We start from the raw sequence: 17,614 nt of genomic DNA, 5'->3' as shown, positions 1-17,614 counted from the left end.
GTGAGAACTGAGGGCTGGCAGCTTGGCTTTTGAGAAGCAGAACCTGCAGCCATCAGGGAGATGCTGGTGCTCCCAGGGAGAGGTGAGAGCCTGCAGCGAGCACAGCTAGTGTGGTGTGAGAACAGACAGCTTGGCAGTCTGTGGGAACACCAGTGTGCTGGAGGCTGCCTGCAGAATAAAGCAGATGAAATTTCACAGCTCTATTATCACTCTCTGAAAGGCAAGCAGGGCTCTGCTCTCCCAATGAGGACTCCTGGCCATCCCTGCGTGCTTTGATGGCCCAGAAAACCTCACCTGTCAGGGCAGGGGCAGCAGGAGCAGCCAGGCCGTGATGGTGATAGCCTTGAAGGATTTATCTGGGGAAAGCCCTGCTCAGTGGAAATCCCCCTGCCCTGGGAGGCAGCCTGGGGGTGACCAGGGAAGAGCTTGTCCCCAGGCTGCAGGGAGTGTGGCCTGAACAACAGGGTGGACACTGGATGAGGGGATTTGCTGTTTCCCCTCTCCCCTGAGTCCCTGAGTCCCTGACCCCTGTGCAAGGTGCCCCTCTGCAAAGTGCTCCAGCAAACACATCTTGAAGAGAAGCAGCAGCTCGTATTCCCTTGGAATTCTCAGCTAGCTGTGATTAGTGCTGCCAGGTCTTTGCCAGCCCTTGGGGGCAGGCTGGGACAGCAGCTTGTGCTGGGAATGCTGTGGCCAGAGGGGTTGTCCTGGACTGGCAGGGGGCAGCAGGGGCAGGAATCAGGAATTCCCTGGGGATGCTCTGGGATGCAAGAGGGAGCTCAGCCGAAGCGGCTCTGGATCCTTCAGGCTGCAAGTTCTTTCAGTGCCTTTGCCCTGGGACAGAGGGCAAATCTTCCAAGAGCACCTAAACAGCTCAGGAGTTTGTGATGTCCCCAGTGTCACAAACAGCCCCCAGCACCAGTGACAGGCGGTGGGACCCGAGCAGGCTCCAGACCCTGCTGTCCCTCCTTCCCCTCACAAAGCCGCCTCCATGGGGCCATGAGCTGCCAGGGATCTCCCTCTCGGCATTTCCCTCACCAGCATCACCTGCATCCTCCAAATCTTTTCCAGCCCCTCTCCAGCTCTGGCAATCAGTTGCCTGTGAAAGCAGCAGTGCTCATGCCCAGGATGACTTTTGGAGTAGGGCAGCTGGGCTGCTCCACACTGACAAAGATCTGCAGAGCCCTGCTGTGAAATTCAGGAGATCCTCATCTCTCTTCCCAGCTTAGGTGAGCTCCAGGTAGCTCCCAAATGTGTTTTAGCTCCTTGCCAGCAGCAGCAGAGGAGACCAGCCATGATCTAGGTGGGGGTGGCTGGTTATTTACCAGCCCACACACTGATCTGGGCTCTGTTCCTCCTAAGTCCAGGGAGCAAACACACCATCAGACTGCTCCAGCAGCTGAGAACTGCTACAAAAATGCAGCCCACAGGTGGAAAACAGCACACAGTCCTATCCCAACCTTCCTTCTTTGAGCATGCAAGTTCTCCTTTTCCTCTCCTAATTTGGGGGCGTTCTGGGGAATTCTGACATTATGGCTGTAAGACAAAACGCAGCATTTTGTTTTCCACAGGAATTGTTGATTTGCCAAGACATGTCTCTGTGAGGAATCCACGCTCTCTCCCATCCCTCCAGCTGAACGCTTCCAAGCAGAGTGCTGAGCCAGCCCTGTACCATCCTCCCTCTGCTTGCCTCCTTGCAGTCAGGAACAGGAGGAGGATTTGGGCTGAATTTTGTGGTTTTGCTCCTGCTTTTCCCTGACTTTGCAGAAACACGAGGCCCTGAAAAGCCCAGGAGACAGAGGAGTGTAATTAAGGAAGAGAGGAGCTCCAGATGACACTGGCTCTGCAGAGCAGTGCTTCCCCTCCCTCTCGGTGCTCACTGACTGCATCTGTCTCTTGCTGGGGGCATGAGTCACATTGGTTCTGGTGAGGGATGAAATTAGCTCCAGTGTGGAAGGGGAAATAAAAAGCCATTCACCAACAAGACATCTGCACAGGCACGGAGCTCAGGGCAAGGATCCTCTCTGCCTTTTTCTGCTCTCGTGCTTTTCACAAGCAGCTCCCTTTTAATTAGATAGGATGCAGTTCTAAGTCAACTATAAATGATATTATCAAACTAATAGAGTGTGATCATATCTTGGCTGTTATTGGTCTGAGAGCTGCTGCTGGCTGCCATGGGAACAGTGTTTTTCACAAAGCTCCTCAGCTCTGGCTTGTAGGCATCAAAAGGAGGTCGGGGAGAGGTGATGAACCCCTGGGATGTCCTTGGCTTCACAAAGATCCAGGGAGGAGTTCCCCTCAGACACTCATGCATTGGGATGTTCTCAGCCCCTCTTTCCTGGTCGAGGCTGCTCTTCAGCATTGCTATCCATCTCCTGCTGCCCTCCACCCTTGAGTCTTGCTGCTCATCAATGCCCTCACTGCACCCAGGCTGGGCAAATCCAAGAGTGGCAGAGAAGGAAAGCAGAAAAGAAAAGGGAGGACACTGACAGCCTGCATGTGAGTGTGGGATGGAGCAGCATTTGCCCCATGCTGGGCTGTCCTCAGGACCAAACCCACTGTCCCCAGCTGAGCAGCCCACATGAGCTCATCCTGCTGCCCTGCACCTCGGGGATGTGAAAAACAGAGGCTTCCTGCAAGTTATCCAGGGGAGTGAGAGCAGTAGCACAGGGGAGGCATTTCCTGGGTCCTGCAGCTGCCATACCCCTGAAATGCCAGGTGGGAGGTGGGCAGCAGCAGGAGGGGACAGCAGGGGCTGGAGGCTGTGCCCACACCCACACTGGGAGCAGCAGAGAGGGAGCAGGGCAGGATGCACCTGCCGAGGCAGTCACGGGGGAAGGAAGAAGAGATGGGAGACAAAAACAGGGCTTGGTTGGTGTTCCAAGCCTGATGGGAAGTTGCAGGCTCCCTGAGGATCAGAGGAGGGCACAGTAGGTGTGCACCCTCATGGGCACAAGGGCAGCTGCAGGGACATGGGACCCGTGGGCATCAGGGGGTGAAAAGGAGGCTTCTCTGCCAAGTGTGGTCTGCTGTCTACCTGTGGCAAGAGATCCAGGTCCAGTCTCAGAGCAGGGTCTGTGGGGAATCAAAGCTGTGAGTGAGCAAGGGGACAAGCCTGGCCATCGTCCCCTCAGCTCCTCAGCTCCTGCTGCCCATGACGCTGCAGCTCAGACTGCTGCCTTGGCCTCACCTTGCCTCTCTCCTTCTCCCAGCATTTGGAACCCTCCAAAGAAAACCGACCCTGAGCAGGAGGGGTTTGTTCTAACAGGCTTCTTCCCTGCCTGCTCCTTGATGTCCCTTTGGAAAGATGTGTCTGTGCTCTGTGGACAGAGGCAGCGTGAAGGCTCAGGGCCCAGCCAGGATCTCAAACCACCCCCTGCTGCATTGATTTTTTTTGCATAGGACTAATTTTTTTTAATCAGAGTGATGTAGAACATGATCAGAAGCAATTAAAGTCTGCCAGGCTAATTAGTGTCAGTCAGCATGGTTTATGGGTATTGGCCTTGTCAATCACACTTGATATTGTATGTTAGTGAGATTGCTTTTGGATCTCAGAGCTAATGCTTCACAGAGAGCTTTTCTTTCTTGAGATGCTTATTAAAATAGTACAAGTCCTTCAGAAACCAGTTAAAGGACATATTTAATAGTCCTTTAGGCACTGACAATTACAGGTAGATCCTTTGCTAAATCCTACTTGGGGCTACAGCAGATTATATGCCAAGCTTATTCCTGTGCTCCTGAAAACTGGGCTGGGTTGGTCCCACCCCTCCTGGGGCGGTGGTGCTTCTGGGCACGTGTTTGCAAAGGCTGGGGCTGAAGGAGATGGGTATGGTAAACTGCTCCGCCCAGGAAAGGAGGGATTAAAGGGTCATCATGGCAAGGCTTAAGCAGGAGAAGGGCAGGATTTCTTCCAGACTGGAAATACGATAAGGGTGGTGTTCAGTGGGATGTTGGGGGAAAAAGAAAAAGAAGCAGAAACCTGTCTTAAGGTTGATCCTGACAGAAGCAAATCCCCAGAGTATGTCTCTTGGAAAGGTTGGGTTTAGAAGCAAGGAGACCTGCTGCAGCCAGGGCATTCCCAGCACTGCTGCTGCTGTCCCCACGAGGCTCCAGGTTTTAGCTGACTGTGGGCATTGGCAGCGCTTCCAGGATCCCACGTGAACCCATGGAAGAAGAGCAGAGCCAGCATTGAAGCACATAGTCCATGTGCCCTGAGCCTGGTGCTGCCCTTCTCAACACAAAAGAATCAAGGAGTGAGTGTTAGGATGGCACAGGCACAGCAGCCATGAGTACACACTGCCTTTCAAACCCTGAGCCCCACAGCACTCGTGTTCTTTGCACTTAAGAGCATAGATGTAATTTTCTACTTGTAAGAAAAATAAAGGGAGAGCTCCATCAGGCAGAGCCCCTGGGAAGTGCCTGACAGAGGTGTGAGGTATGAGAGAGATGAGCGTGCCAGACAGAGCCAGCCAGGGAAGCAATGCTCAGAAGTCCCAGCAGGCCAAAGCAGGGATGGCACGAGCCATCAGACTGATGGCATTGTCCTCCCAGCACAAAACACCTGGCATCATGCTTGGGAGGGCTAAGATTCATGGCAGCATCATGCCAGCTCCTCCCTACACAGCCTGAAATGCTGGTCCACATCCTGCTGGCTGGGACTGAGAAAGATTGGTGTGCTGCTCAGCATCCCCACCAAATATTGCAGCTCTGAGTGGGCACCACAAAATGCATCTGTGTGACTGCTGGGGCTCGTGCTATTAAACTGTGCAGCTGCGTCACTGTGTCCTTCCTGGAGGGCTCCCGGCTGCCAGGTGGAGCTGTCTGAGGCACCAGGGCAGGCTGAGCTCAGCGCTGGTCACAACCAGCTGGGAGCTGGGGAGCTGAGTCAGGCAATGCTCCCCTGCTCCAGCAGGCAGGGAGCTGCTGCAGCATCCCAGGAATGGGGAGAAAGCAGCCATTGCAGGGCAGCAGAGGGATTTTTATGACACGCTCAGTTCCATGGTACACAGCCACATCTTGACATCGTAGTAGAAGATCTTTTGCCTGGTTATTGCCCCAAGACATAGATTCTATCTAAGGGAATGCTTAATTGCTCCTCGTTGGACACTGGTTATGGAACATTAGGCATCAATAAAAGACAACTCTTAAAATCCAGGCTGAATACCCTTTTCAGCAGTGGTGGTGGTTACAGTCACAGAACAGATTTGCTTCACTGCGTTTTTATTTTTTCCTAACTTTCCCATTTGGGCAAAGTGGGTGGTATCCCTGCCATAACCACATCCCTGCTTCCCAGCCCCAGCCTTTGCCCTAAAGCTTTCCTGGTGCAGAATGCCCCACCCCTGAGGGGGCCACTGTTGACAGAGCCGCAAATTTTAATTCCTAGCTGATGTGGGAAGAGCCCAGCCCTGAGAGAGATGAGGCTGCATGAGGCTCAGCAAAAACATGGAGCTGCCAGTTGCTCTGGGGACACGGATGCTGAAGGAAGCATTAATATTCCAGGCCACCATGCCTCCCTCCCATCTGTTGCACCAAAGCAAAGGATGCCCAAATAAATTTCAAAATCCCCTGCAAGGGAGAACACTCTGGATGCTATTTCTACATCAAGCTGTTCAAGACTTGTTAAATCATCCCTCTCCTCTCCAATAATTTTTCAGAGCTGTCTTGCCTCGGGAAGATGGCCTTGGTGGCTGTGTCCCACTTGTAGGAGTGTGATGGCACATGCTGGAGGTGCTGCAGCACAGCCAGTCCAGCTTGCTGCCAGCAGAAGGATGAGACAGAAACCACACCGTGTCCAGAGCAGCTGGCTGGGATCAGGCAGGGATCTGCAAGCTGGCAGCTCTTGTGAAGCAGTTTGCTCCTGAGCTGGCAGCACCATTTAAAGTTTTTGGACATTTCCTGAGATGTCCGATGGAAAGGCAGTTCCCCTGGAACACCTGCCGACTGCTGAAGGCCCTTGTGCTGCTCTCTCTCCTTCTAAAATCCTCCAAGGACTCATCTCCTCCAAAATTTGATGTCCTCTTGCCAGGAGGAGATCAAGAGGAAAATTTTACAAGGATGTCTTCTTTATTTGCTGCTTGGGACTCTCCCATTATAACACACTTTCTGATGATGGCCCGTTCCCCTGTTTCCTACAATGTGCAGGTAAAGATTTATGCAAGTCCAGGTGCCAGCCTCATTTGAGAGATTAATCAGAGATAATGTCTCACAAAGAGGTTTATTGAGTTCTCCGAGTTCATTCACCAGCTGTGAAGTGAAACATCCGAAAACAGTTTTTGAATACTAAGTTCTCCCTGGCAGCAGCACAGGAAAGGAAACAGTGCCTTTTTCTGCTTGAGGTACTTATTCTGCTGGGCAGAGCCAGCTTCATGTGAGCAGCCCTGGGAGCTGCCATGCTGGGGTTTAGCTGCCTGCTGGCCTGGCCCACCTGGGGTGCAGGAGGATGTGCTGGCATGCTCAAGGTGCTGGGCTCTGCTTCTCAGCATCCTCAGCCCCGTCAGCGATGAGTTGCGATTTCAGGGCAGATTTGAATTAAAAGGGAGAGCAAGGCAAGGGTGATCACTCACCCACAGCCATGGAAAGGAACTACAAAATGTATTTGTGGCTGCAGAACCCTGCAGGCCTTGTGGCTGCTGGCTTTATGGCATGAAATTGATTTGATGTCGTAGTAATATCTCTTTGAGGCTGGAGAAGGAAGGTCCTTCCTTGGACCTCAGTCTGCACCAGTTCCCCACTGGATGTGTTTTGTTCACTTGCTTCTTGGGACACCAGGAGATGCTTGCTCCTTCCCTGTGCCCTACCCAGAAGTCAAGTTCTGGCTCATGCACCTGCAAGCTGAGCTGCTCAGAGGGCACAGCCAGGCTGGCACCTCCAGCAGCACATCTCCTGGGCACACAGGCACAGCCAGGCTGGCACTCCCAGCACATCTCCTGGGCACACAGCACAGCCAGGCTGGCAGTCCCAGCAGCACATCTGGGCACGCAGCACAGCCAGGCTGGCACTCCCAGCACATCTCCTGGGCACACAGGCACAGCCAGGCTGGCACTCCCAGCACATCTCCTGGGCACACAGGCACAGCCAGGCTGGCACTCCCAGCACATCTCCTGGGCACACAGGCACAGCCAGGCTGGCACTCCCAGCACATCTCCTGGGCACACAGGCACAGCCAGGCTGGCTGGTGCTGCTGCTTTTCTTCCTTGGTGCGTGGCTCTGTTGAACAGAGGGCAGCCCTACCTGGGCTGGAGCAAATGGGTTGCAATTAGTAAACTGTCTTTTAAACAATCCTCCCATCAACAATTGGGCAGGTGGCTGTGCAAAGGCCTCTCGGGTGTCAGTATGCAAATGTCGGCCATGAGGAGATAATTATTCTGCTCTCCCATCTCGAGCACATTCCTACCTTGCCAATGGATCATTCTACTAATTTTTATCTCTGTTGCACTCAGCATAAAATGCCCACAATGTGTTTGTGTTTCCACACAGACACTGGGCTGCATTAGCTGGGAAGAGCCCATGTGGAAATCCGCAGCTCTGAGGACAGATTTTGGCAGATGATTTATCCTTTCTATCAACATGCTACAGCCCAGTGAGGCATGAGGGCTTTTCCTCTGGGACACACCACTGGGGAGGACCTGGGCATTGAGAGGAACAGTAGATTTGTCTTTCCAGACAAGCTGTGGGTCTGCTGGTAGATAAAACCAGCACTGGGAGATAAAAGAAACAATGGGAAGGATTCCACTGATTGGTGAATGGAAAAAGATATTTGCTTTTACAAATAAATTTTAGGTCTGCTGATAAATGAAATTAGACATTGAAAGATGAAAGAAACAATGGGGAAGGAAAACCCCTAAATTCTGTAAGAATTAAAAATGAAAAGGGAGGGTTGGTTATACATTACAGGGGAATCTCTGGTATCAGGCGTTCTGGGAAGTCTGAACCTCTCACGTACCTCAGAAATGGGGAATGAGAGAAGGGAAATGTGGCTGGGAAATTGGGATAAAAAGGGAGGCTGGGTCCTCCAAAAATCTGAGAGATCCCAGGGGAATGCCCCACGGCCTCTCCATTTATTCAAATAAAGCCAGAAAGGGCTCCTCTGTCTCCTTTTTGGACATAAACCTCTGGTGCTTGTGGATTAATTTTCCTAACAGCATCTTCATCACCTACTTATTTATTTACACGTTAACATCCCTTCCTTGGAAGTGACTTTTCTGCTCTCTGCAGGATTTTTCCTTTAAAATTGCCCTCCTAACAACATCCCAGCAACAGGACTGCTGCTTCTCCATGTCCTGATGAAGAGCTTGTAGACATTTGTTTGCAACTGCCTTTTGTTGTAACATAGGGAAGCTCACAAAAAATCAGAACACAGTATTCCTTCTTCCCTATGACGGGTCTTTGTCTTCAAGCAGCTGTAAAAGAGGGCAATCAATAAACCTTGCCAGGGTCTTTTTAATGCTTTTTGAACCATTATGGTCATAATGCTTCTTCAGGCTGCCGTGTCAATACACTCGAGACACTGAATATGTCAAAACCACATAAAATCTTTATTAAGATGAAATTAAATGAGCAGGCCCAAATCAGCAATTTAAATGGATATTGTTCTTCAAGGATGCCAGACCTAAAAACCAGACACAACTGAAGAATTCAGGGCATTCAGTTAGGATTAAATTGGTATGAAACTCAAACTTTTGCCACAGCTCCTGGGCAGGAGGAATTTAGGAGGATGGGAATTGTTGTCACAGTGTTCTCGACACCTGCCTGATGTTTTCTATCGCAGCATTGGCCTGAGCTAAAAAAGTGAAGCAAATCTGGGGCAGGAGGGAAAAAAAACAGTTATTGGCATGAAAATTCAGTCTGTCTCTGCTCATCAAATTAACCCAGACTGATCCAAAGGGAAAAAATAATCCTCATTTATGTATGGTTCCAGGTGACAGTGCATGGAGCTGCCCCGGGTGGCACTGCAGAGAGTCCATCCTCGTGCTGCATGGCCCTGGTGGGTGGATTTCTTCTCCCAGATCCTCCCAAGCCCTTTTGGGCCCTGTAAAGTCACCAGAGCCGTGCTCACACAGAGAATCTGGCAGCAGAACCGTGGGGCACTTTCAGCTCAGTGACTGAGCCCTCCTCCAGCCTCACACGGAGGCTGCAGCATCGGAGATTTTCACCTGCCAAAAGGCGGTGAGGACAGGCAGGACATGTGAGAGCTGCCAGGACCTTGGGAAAGCCAGAGCCCCACTCAGCACCCCCCAGCACACAGCTGAATGTGTGTGAGCTCCAGGAGGGTAAAAACCTGCGGGCCATCCCAAGGCAGCCAGGAGGTACTGCAGGAACCACGAGGCTGTTGGGGCACAGGAGCTGGCTCTGGGCTCTTTCCACAGACAGTGCCAGGCATGCAGCAGTTCAAGCTCTTTGCTGCCACTTTGCCCAAATTTTGCACAGCAGGACAGGACCCAGGTGGGCTTGTCTGGGCTAGATGCATTCCAACATGGCTCGCTTTGCTCCACTTGGGAGCTCCTGTTTTGCAGTGCCACAATGCCTGGGACATGAGTGGGTTTGGCCCAGCCCTTTGGCACTGGCCAGCAGGTGATATCAGCTCCTGTGTGCCTGTTTGCTGACCCTTGGGACCAGCCTGATGGAAAGGTTCAGAGGCTCAGGTTTTGCATCTCCAGAGGGTGCCATGACTCTGATGTGCCCTGCAAGCTACAGGGTGGACCTGGCTCCTCTAGGGGTTGTCACGTGGAAGGAGGAGTAGCCTCAGCACTGACCAGTGGGTTGGTAATGGGTAGTTCAGCACCAGGCTTGTCCCCAAAGCACCACCAGTCTACCCTGCCAAGGGCACGGCTGCCTTGTGCTAGTGGCCTGGTTCTGATGGCAGCAAGGGACATCACCCCTGTGGATTTTCCACTGGAGCACAGGGATCCCTTCTGCATTGTAATTGTGCAGCTTTTGCTTCATCAGGTGGGATCCTACAGCTTGCCAGGAGGATTTCACTGCTCACAAAGGAGCTCTTTTTCTTCTCAGCGGAAAGCTGAAAAATTGCTCGGTTCCAGCCTATTTAGTTTTAATTGTTTCCTTTAGTTCTCATTGCCCACAGCAAAATATCACCTTCCCCTAACAACCAGCCAGGCTGGGAGCCAGCCACCCTGCCCAGCCGCTGTGCCAACCCTCCTGCTGGTTCCGTGGCTCCCGGGAGTGCTGTCTGTGCTGGCAGGGCTGGATTTTGGGGAAGAGGCATCACCCTCAGCAGGCAGCAGGCAGAGCAGCTGCAGTGCTGCTACTGCTGGGCTGTCACCATGCCCCAAGGGCTTTGCTCTGGCTCTCTGCTCTCCCAGCCAGCTCAGCCCTCCCTGCTCCCCTCTGGCAGCTGCTGAGGAGGGGCCAGCTCGTCATTCCTGCTCCAAGGTGGCTCTGAAGAGAAAGGTGCTGCTGTGCTGCTGAGGCAGAGCACCATGCACACGGAGCCCTGGGGATGTTGAACAGCAGAAAATGAGAAAAGCCTCTTCTCTCTCCCTTCACCAGAATGGGCTTCGAGCACCTGGGGCTTTTTGGGAATGATGTGGTGCATCCCAGGTGAGCATCACCTCCAGGACCTCTGCTCCTGCTCCTAATGCAGCCCTTCCACAGGGACAGCCCACCCCACAAAGACAAAAACCCCACGTCAGCAGTAGAAAACAGGCTCTTGCAACCTCAAGAAAAACTTGTGGGGACTCCTAAACCTTCTTGGAAGTTATGGGACCAGGAGGATAAAGCAATATTCCCTTCCCATGCAGGCTGCCTTCAGGGAGCACAGCCAGACACCCCCAAGCAATCTTAGCAACAGCTCAGGCTCAAGGGAATATTAATGTATTCCAGTATAAGGCAAGGATGCAGGGCTAGCTGTCGGGGTGAAACAGAACAAAAATACACCCAACCCATCAGAGTAACCCACCAGATCACTGATTTTATCCCAGGATAAAAGATCTCTGCATCAGGGTTCAGTCTGATGCTGGGCACTGCCTCAGCAGGCACGTCCGAGCCTCCAGGGTTCACAGCACCGTGCCACAGGTTTCCCTGAAGGTTTTCCTCTGCTCAGCTCTGGGGAAGAACTATAAAACAAAGGCTCATAAATTAATAACCTAAAAGAGCAGCAGAATATTATTAGATACTTGGGAGCTAATTGCACTGATGGTAATCACAGGTATTTTGAAGGAACCAGCAGAGATGTAATATGTAATTCCACAGGTATTCCAGAATAATTTTAGCAATTTAATTAATTTCTGCTAATACCTTTTAAATCACCTGCCCAATTCCTCTCATGTTTCCTGAGGGAAAGGGGGAAGAAACTTTTCCAATTGGTTAAATCTGTTGCAAACTCACTTTTTTTTGGCAAAGATATTGTTTTATTTCTCAGTGGATTTAATTAACATTAGAGTTATCCCTGGGTGACAGGGTGGCCAAGCAAGACTGCGATTGCCTGGTCCTAAAATTGGAAGTCTGGATCAGGGATGGTTGAAGTGTTTTGGACAGACTGTGATGGGCTGAGAAGATGGAAACTGAAATGATTTGTGGATTTAGGTCAAATTCAGTAAGCAGAGCCAGGGGAAAATGTGGGAGAGAAATGTAAACAGCACCAGGCATTTTATTCCATCTCCTCAAAATGCAACATTTTGTTTAGAAAAGGCAAAAATATCTCATTTCAACATGTTTGAGATGCAGGTTTTCTGCTTGTCTCCTTGTGCCTCCCCCCAAGGTCAGGCAGCTGAGACACATCCAGCCCTGGGGCAGCACTGCAGCTGGAAAAATTATTTCTTTCCTTTCTGGGCCCACTGCTCAGTGAGTGCAGGGCTCAGAACCTCGGGATGGCACTTGGGAGTGCAGGGCAGGTGGACAAAATCAGAGAGAAGTGATTTGGGCTGTATGAGAGCTGAGCCCCACCCTCCCCACGCTGGCAGAAAAGAGACCACCAGAAGCCATTGCTCTCATGGGGCTTTTATTGTCCGGCTGGCCCTCGCCTCCCACCCTCTTGCCCATGGCTGAGCCCCTCAGCACCACCCACGCCTGCAGAGGAGACCCCAGCCCAGCTCATCCCCAGGCCCAGCCACCTGCCTGGGGCAGCACATTCTTCCTGGATCTTTTCTGGGGTTTGGTGGGGTTTTTTGTTTGTTTTTTTTTTTTCTTTTTTAATATTTATTTTAAAAATATAGTAGCTGTGGAAAGCAGCCCTCTTTATAAATGCTTGATGCCAGAGTGAAATGCATCCTCACCGTCCTTGTTCCTAATCCCTCCTGGGTGCCCCTGCCTGCCAGCAGCAGTGCTGGGGGCTGGGGAGGCAGCTGGGGCTGCTGCAGGCAGGGATGCTCTCGATGGCAGGGAGAGAGAGAGAGAGGGACCCTTCTAAAAATAGAAATATTGTGCTGAGTCGTTTGGAGTGAATGAAATCCATAAAACACCAGCATTAGATTAGCTCTAGCTTGTCAGATATTGCTCCTGGCAGAGTTGGTGCAGGGTGCTGGTGGAGGCTCAGTCCTCCTCAGCCTGGGCCAGGGCAGCCACGCCGGCCCCAGCCCCGCTCCCCACTGCAGGGCTCCCTGCTCTCTCCCACCTCGAGGACACTGCCCCACAGGGCAGCCTGAGAGCCCCCAGAGCCGATATAAATAGGAAACTGTAAACACAACCATTGGAGATAAGAGACATCTACGATCACAGGGTTTACTGCTTGAAACGCCCCACCCTCCCCCCCATCCACACCCCTATGCCCTTGTCCCCACCCCGTAAAAAGGTCTCCAGTAACAAAACCTTCCGTCCAGGCTTGGAGTAAAGGTGAGGTGCTCGGGGAGTAAAAAGGGACATTGCAACCTTAGCAGTCTTTGCTCGGGAGGGGAGATGGTGGCAGGAGGGGGAGAGAGGGTCCAGGTCAGGTCCTTTGCAAGTCCATTTGGTTTGTCTGCAGGACTCCTAGGGTTGTACCTGAGATGAAGACGTCTAGAGGACCCTCCATAGCTCAATTAGAACGCCGTTGGTGTTTCTGTGCCTAGAAGAGCCCTCGCTGCCAGGATTTGTCTGTCGTGCGTGCAGCGGGCAGCGGGGAAGCAGCGTCCTCCCTCTCCGCTCGGCACGGGGCCGTCTGAACCAACGCCGGCCCGGGACACCCCTCATGTGTCCAGGATCTCGCTGGTGGGCGACGGCTCGTGGGGGATGCCCTGTGCGCTGTGCATGGTCTGGTTGTGCGAGAGGGAGTTCTGCTGGAGCTCCAGGGCGATGGCGTTCTGCGGGAACTCCTTCACCTGCCGCTTGTACTCCAGGAAGGTGCACGCCTTGGTGGCGATGGCGATGATGTTCTTGCCGATAAAGATGGTGGAGACCCTGCTGTCCTGGAATAAGATCATGTTGATGGCCCGGATGAAGATGGTGACGATGTTGATGGTGACCAGGCTGAGGACGGGGTAGAGCATCATTTTTTGCGGGGCAATGTGCTCCCCTTGCATGCTGATCTCGCTGAGGGACACGCAAGGCAGGATCAGGAGGAGTATGTAGCAATAGAAGAACATGAGCCCCTCTGCCCAGATGGGCAGGCCGGTCCTGTGTGGCTCCCACAGGTTGGCCTGGATGTCCAAGATATCCAGCAGGTCGAGGGCCACCCAGAAGAGGCGTCCCCGCAAGTCCTCTTTCTTCCGAAAGGTCCGTATGTACTCCATGCTGTCCAAGGCCACCAGCACCAGGTAGAGCCCCGGCACGCAGATGGAGAGCAGCAGGGTCAGAGCTTTCCTGGCCACCGTCTCCAGGTTCTTCTTGTCCGCTTTGTAATTCTGAAAGATGAAATACAGCTTGATCTCCAGCACGAAGATGTAGAGGAACCACAGGATCATGGCGTAGCCCCGCTTGGCCGTCTTCACCTCGGCGCCCACCCACACGGCCACGTAGCGCAGCACGATGAGGAAGCAGATGTCCCCCACCAGCACGATGATGCAGACGCCGATCTTGCGGGGCCCCTGGTTCTGCTCCACCAGGTAGGCGTCCATGAAGGCCATGCTGGTCATGATGACGATGGTGGTGAGGCAGACGTGGCGCCGGTCGGGCGGCGGCAGCACCATGGCGAGGCGGGCGGCCCTGCGGCCCTCGGCGCTAGGGGAGCGCTCCCGCCGGCGCGGCGCGGCGCCGCATCCGCGGCCGGCCCAGGGGCCCAGCGCCGCCCTGTCCCCCGCTGCCACCCCGGGAAGAGGTGCCTGGAGGAGCAGTGGCTCGGCCGGCAGCCCCACTGTCCCGGGGCTCGGGGCTGCCCCTGCAGACCCCACGGCAGCCCTTCGCCCCTCAGGGGCCGTGCCCGGCAGGCACCGTGGCTCTGCCCCCAGCCCAGGGCTGGCTGAGCAGCCCAGCCCCAGGCACCCTCCGCCAGCAGCAGCCAGGGCTCACGGGTGTGCAGGGCCTCCGGGAGGAATGTCCCTCCTCGCTGGTGGGTCCCCCATCGCTGTCAGGCTCTCCAGCAGTCCTATGGCACTAAGACGCCTCCAGGCTCCGAGCCCCAGATCCTGGTAGAGATCCCTGGAAACACGGCAGGTGACGGGGCAGAAGGGGAGCTCTCCCTGTTCCCAGCGAGATCCCACGTTCCTCCGGGCTCTGGGGGACTCCTGCTGTGTCCTCACAGGCAATCCCCTTCACGCCTGTGCCCACAGGGCTGTGCTGGTGTCCTGCTGCTCCCAGCTGTACCTGCATCCCTCCATCCTGCAGAAAACAGCAAAGAGCGAGCATTAGGGTCCCTCTGTGAGCTGACCACGGAGTGGTGGCAATGACAGCCCCCGCAGCTCCAGCACACCACAGCGTGAGCTGGGCTCCCACCAGATGCCATCCCACCATGGGGGCACCCACCACACCCTGGTGGGCCTGTGTGTGAGGGTGCAGAACAGCTTTCCACTGAGCACAAACGCAGCACGGGCTGTCCTGCAGGGATCACAGCCTGCTGCCCTTCCACGGGCACTGCCTGCCCAGAACTCCTCAGCAAGCTCATGCCCTGTGTGCTTCGGCTGTTCCAGCAGCACTGGCACAAAAACACAAACCTGGTGGGGGTACACAGGTTCATAGCATTCCCAGCTCCAAGTATCCCTGCTCCAGCAGGGACACAGACCACAAGTTACTGCAGAGGTCCCAGCCTGGACAGTTCTGCTTAACTACAGCCATGGGATTCTACCAGTTACTGAGCAGCTCTCAGAGTGTGGGGCACGTCCCTCCTCGAGCAGGGGTGAGGTCAGGGCTGGCACACTGGGAGCAGGGCAAAGCTGTCCCCAGGGTGTCATGATGTCCCAGTAGCTTTCTGGACTGGTTCAGCTGCTCGTGGACACAGCTCCTCCTCGTCACGGTGTGCTTGCCTAATTAATTTGTTAATCTTTTCTGTGCAGGGAATGCACTCCCAGAAATGAACAGGTAGGTCTCAGTGCATGCAAAAATGTCACTGAACTGCTCACGTGGAGACAGACCCTGATCACAGCCACAGAGGCTGAAGGGAAGAAGCCAAGCTCAAGGAGGTGTAAGCCGTTAAAAACCTGCCCTACTTTGCAGCTGCTTATGTTTATAGGGCCTCATTTAAATAAAAGCTGGATCCTCTCCTGCTTCAGGGAGACAAGAAGAACAAAGAAGAGAAAGTGGGAAGCCAGATGAGTCAGAGCCAGCCCTGCCTTATGCCTGAGTAGGTGGACAGCAGGGATACATGTACCTGTGCCCTGGTCTACAAAGGATGTGGTGCTCAGCAAACGTTAGCAAGGGACTTAAGGCTGCTGCTCCAGCCAGGACCCTCGGGATGCTCTTCTGAGTCTGCTCCAGCAAGGAAAACTGGCATGTTAAAATAATTTCTCAAGCAGGAATAGCTCAGGAAAAAACCAAAAATATGTGGTGGGAATTCATGAGAAATGCTGCATGGTGCTTCCCAGTCAAGGCAGTCCCTGCAGCCCCACTCATCAGCGTGCAACAACTCAGAGCTGCCGTTTGGGGCTTCAGTTTGTTCTTTCTCGAGGTTTCGGATAAAAATATACGGTCACTGCTGTAACTGCCTCAAAACTCATGCCAAGTTTTACAGAGGATTTATAGCCAAAGATAGATAATTCCAGACAAATTAGCTCTTTCATGAGGGAATGGTGGCTTTTTTTTTCTTTCACCCTGTAAGTATTTATGCCTTCAAAAGACAGCGGTTATTTAAAGGGCAGTGGGTTGCATCACAGCACAGTAAGGTGCAGAAGCAGCTTGCTTGTAAATCCTGCCCCTGTGCCCTGGAGTTCCTGGTGTGCTCTGGGGAGCTGGGGGAAGGCACAGCTCTCTCCTCATGCCTACATGAAACCAGGCAGAAAACCCTTCCGTGCCTCCTGGCGAACACCCAGGGCACCTAAAGGTGTTAATTCACAGCGTTTACAGCGTTAACCACCAAAAAGAATAGGCTGGAATGTCAGATCCTTCCCCAGTGTCTGCTCCTGAAGGGCTCACAGCAGCCCGGGCTGTGTTTGACAAACATTTGTGGTGGTGACCTTCCAGAGGGGAGGAAGGGACTGAGTCACAGGGCTCGGGCACTGCTTCCTCCCCGGTCACATCACGCACTGCCCAGGGTGAGCACCTCTCTTGGCTTTTCCAGATTGTTTCCAAGCACCTGCTGCAGTGCGAGCCCTTCTCCTGATTTCCCAAGAGCTGGTGTTTTCCCCACCCCTCACAGCCCTGCTGCTGGATGGAAACACAGAGTCCTTTGCAGATCCATGGAGCAGAGCTTGCCAATGTGAGGGATGCCTGACCAGCCTGTCGAGGAGGGGGCACATGAAACTCTCCTGGCAGGACTGTTAGAGAAAAGCAGGTCGTTTTTAAACAACCATGACTTGGTGACTTTTAAATGGCTGCATCGGACAGTACATTCAGAAACTGCCTGAGAACTGTGCTGAGTAAGCAAGACAATAACCACGGCAGACAGCCACAAGAGCACACCTGAGGCAAATATTTGTTTAGACAAGTATTCACAAAACTTCCTTCCTGCAGGAATTCTTGTAAAGAAAAGGCAGCCCACCTGAACATAATGGGCTTGGGGCGCTATGGATGTCAGTGAGCCAGGCTGGCAGCTTCCTAAGGAAGGGATCTAACAGCTTTGGCATCCCTCTTGGTGCCAGGACTCCCACAAGCAGGTGATGAAGTGATGCTTCAGTCTTGGCAACTATAGGCCTCGTTACCAGGACAAAATTCAATCCCTAATTGCTTCTTCTCCTCTACTTCTACCTTACTCAAACAGCTCCCTTGCACTGGAGTAAGCAAATGACCTCAGTGACATTCAGTGTGTCACCAGCTGAGAAGGCAGAGCCCAAGGCCAGCATCCAGCCCCACCAGTGAAGCCAGCAGCAGGAAATGGGAATGGGGAGCAGCAGCCTCTCCCCTCTCCATCCCTAGGGTGTGCTTGGGGACACCCCATTTCCCAGCCCAGCCTGCCCCTTCCCAGCTGCCCTACAGGATGGGAGAGGCTTCCATGGGAATGGAGGGGGCTGCTGATTTCCTGGAGAGACTCAGGGGTCCTGCAGATGAGTCCAAGCCCGGCTGAAGGGCAGGGTTTGCACTCTCACCGCTGCCCTGCTTCCTCTGGCACCGAGGGGAAGGAGCAGCATTGGGGCAGCCAGCCCTTGCCCTATTCCTCTAG

The 17,614-nt window shown here is 53.4% G+C and overlaps 1 protein-coding gene across 1 annotated transcript; it reads right to left on the bottom strand.

Moving 5' to 3' along the window:
* Nucleotides 1-12,850: 12,850 nt before the first annotated feature.
* Nucleotides 12,851-14,277, bottom strand: TMEM121 (transmembrane protein 121). Its single transcript, XM_084211030.1, has one exon. It carries the CDS (start codon nt 14,055-14,057, stop codon nt 13,119-13,121), a length of 939 nt encoding a protein of 312 aa, XP_084067156.1. The 5' UTR covers nt 14,058-14,277; the 3' UTR covers nt 12,851-13,118.
* Nucleotides 14,278-17,614: the final 3,337 nt, after the last annotated feature.

Source organism: Fringilla coelebs (assembly GCF_963513975.1).
Source record: "Fringilla coelebs genome assembly, chromosome: 9".
Taxonomy (NCBI): Eukaryota; Metazoa; Chordata; class Aves; order Passeriformes; family Fringillidae; genus Fringilla; species Fringilla coelebs.
This window is presented reverse-complemented; position numbering and strand designations above follow the sequence as displayed.

Bases quoted from the DNA above. Each gene is read 5' to 3' on its own strand.
- TMEM121 (XM_084211030.1), bottom strand. From the start codon at position 14,057: ATGGTGCTGCCGCCGCCCGACCGGCGCCACGTCTGCCTCACCACCATC.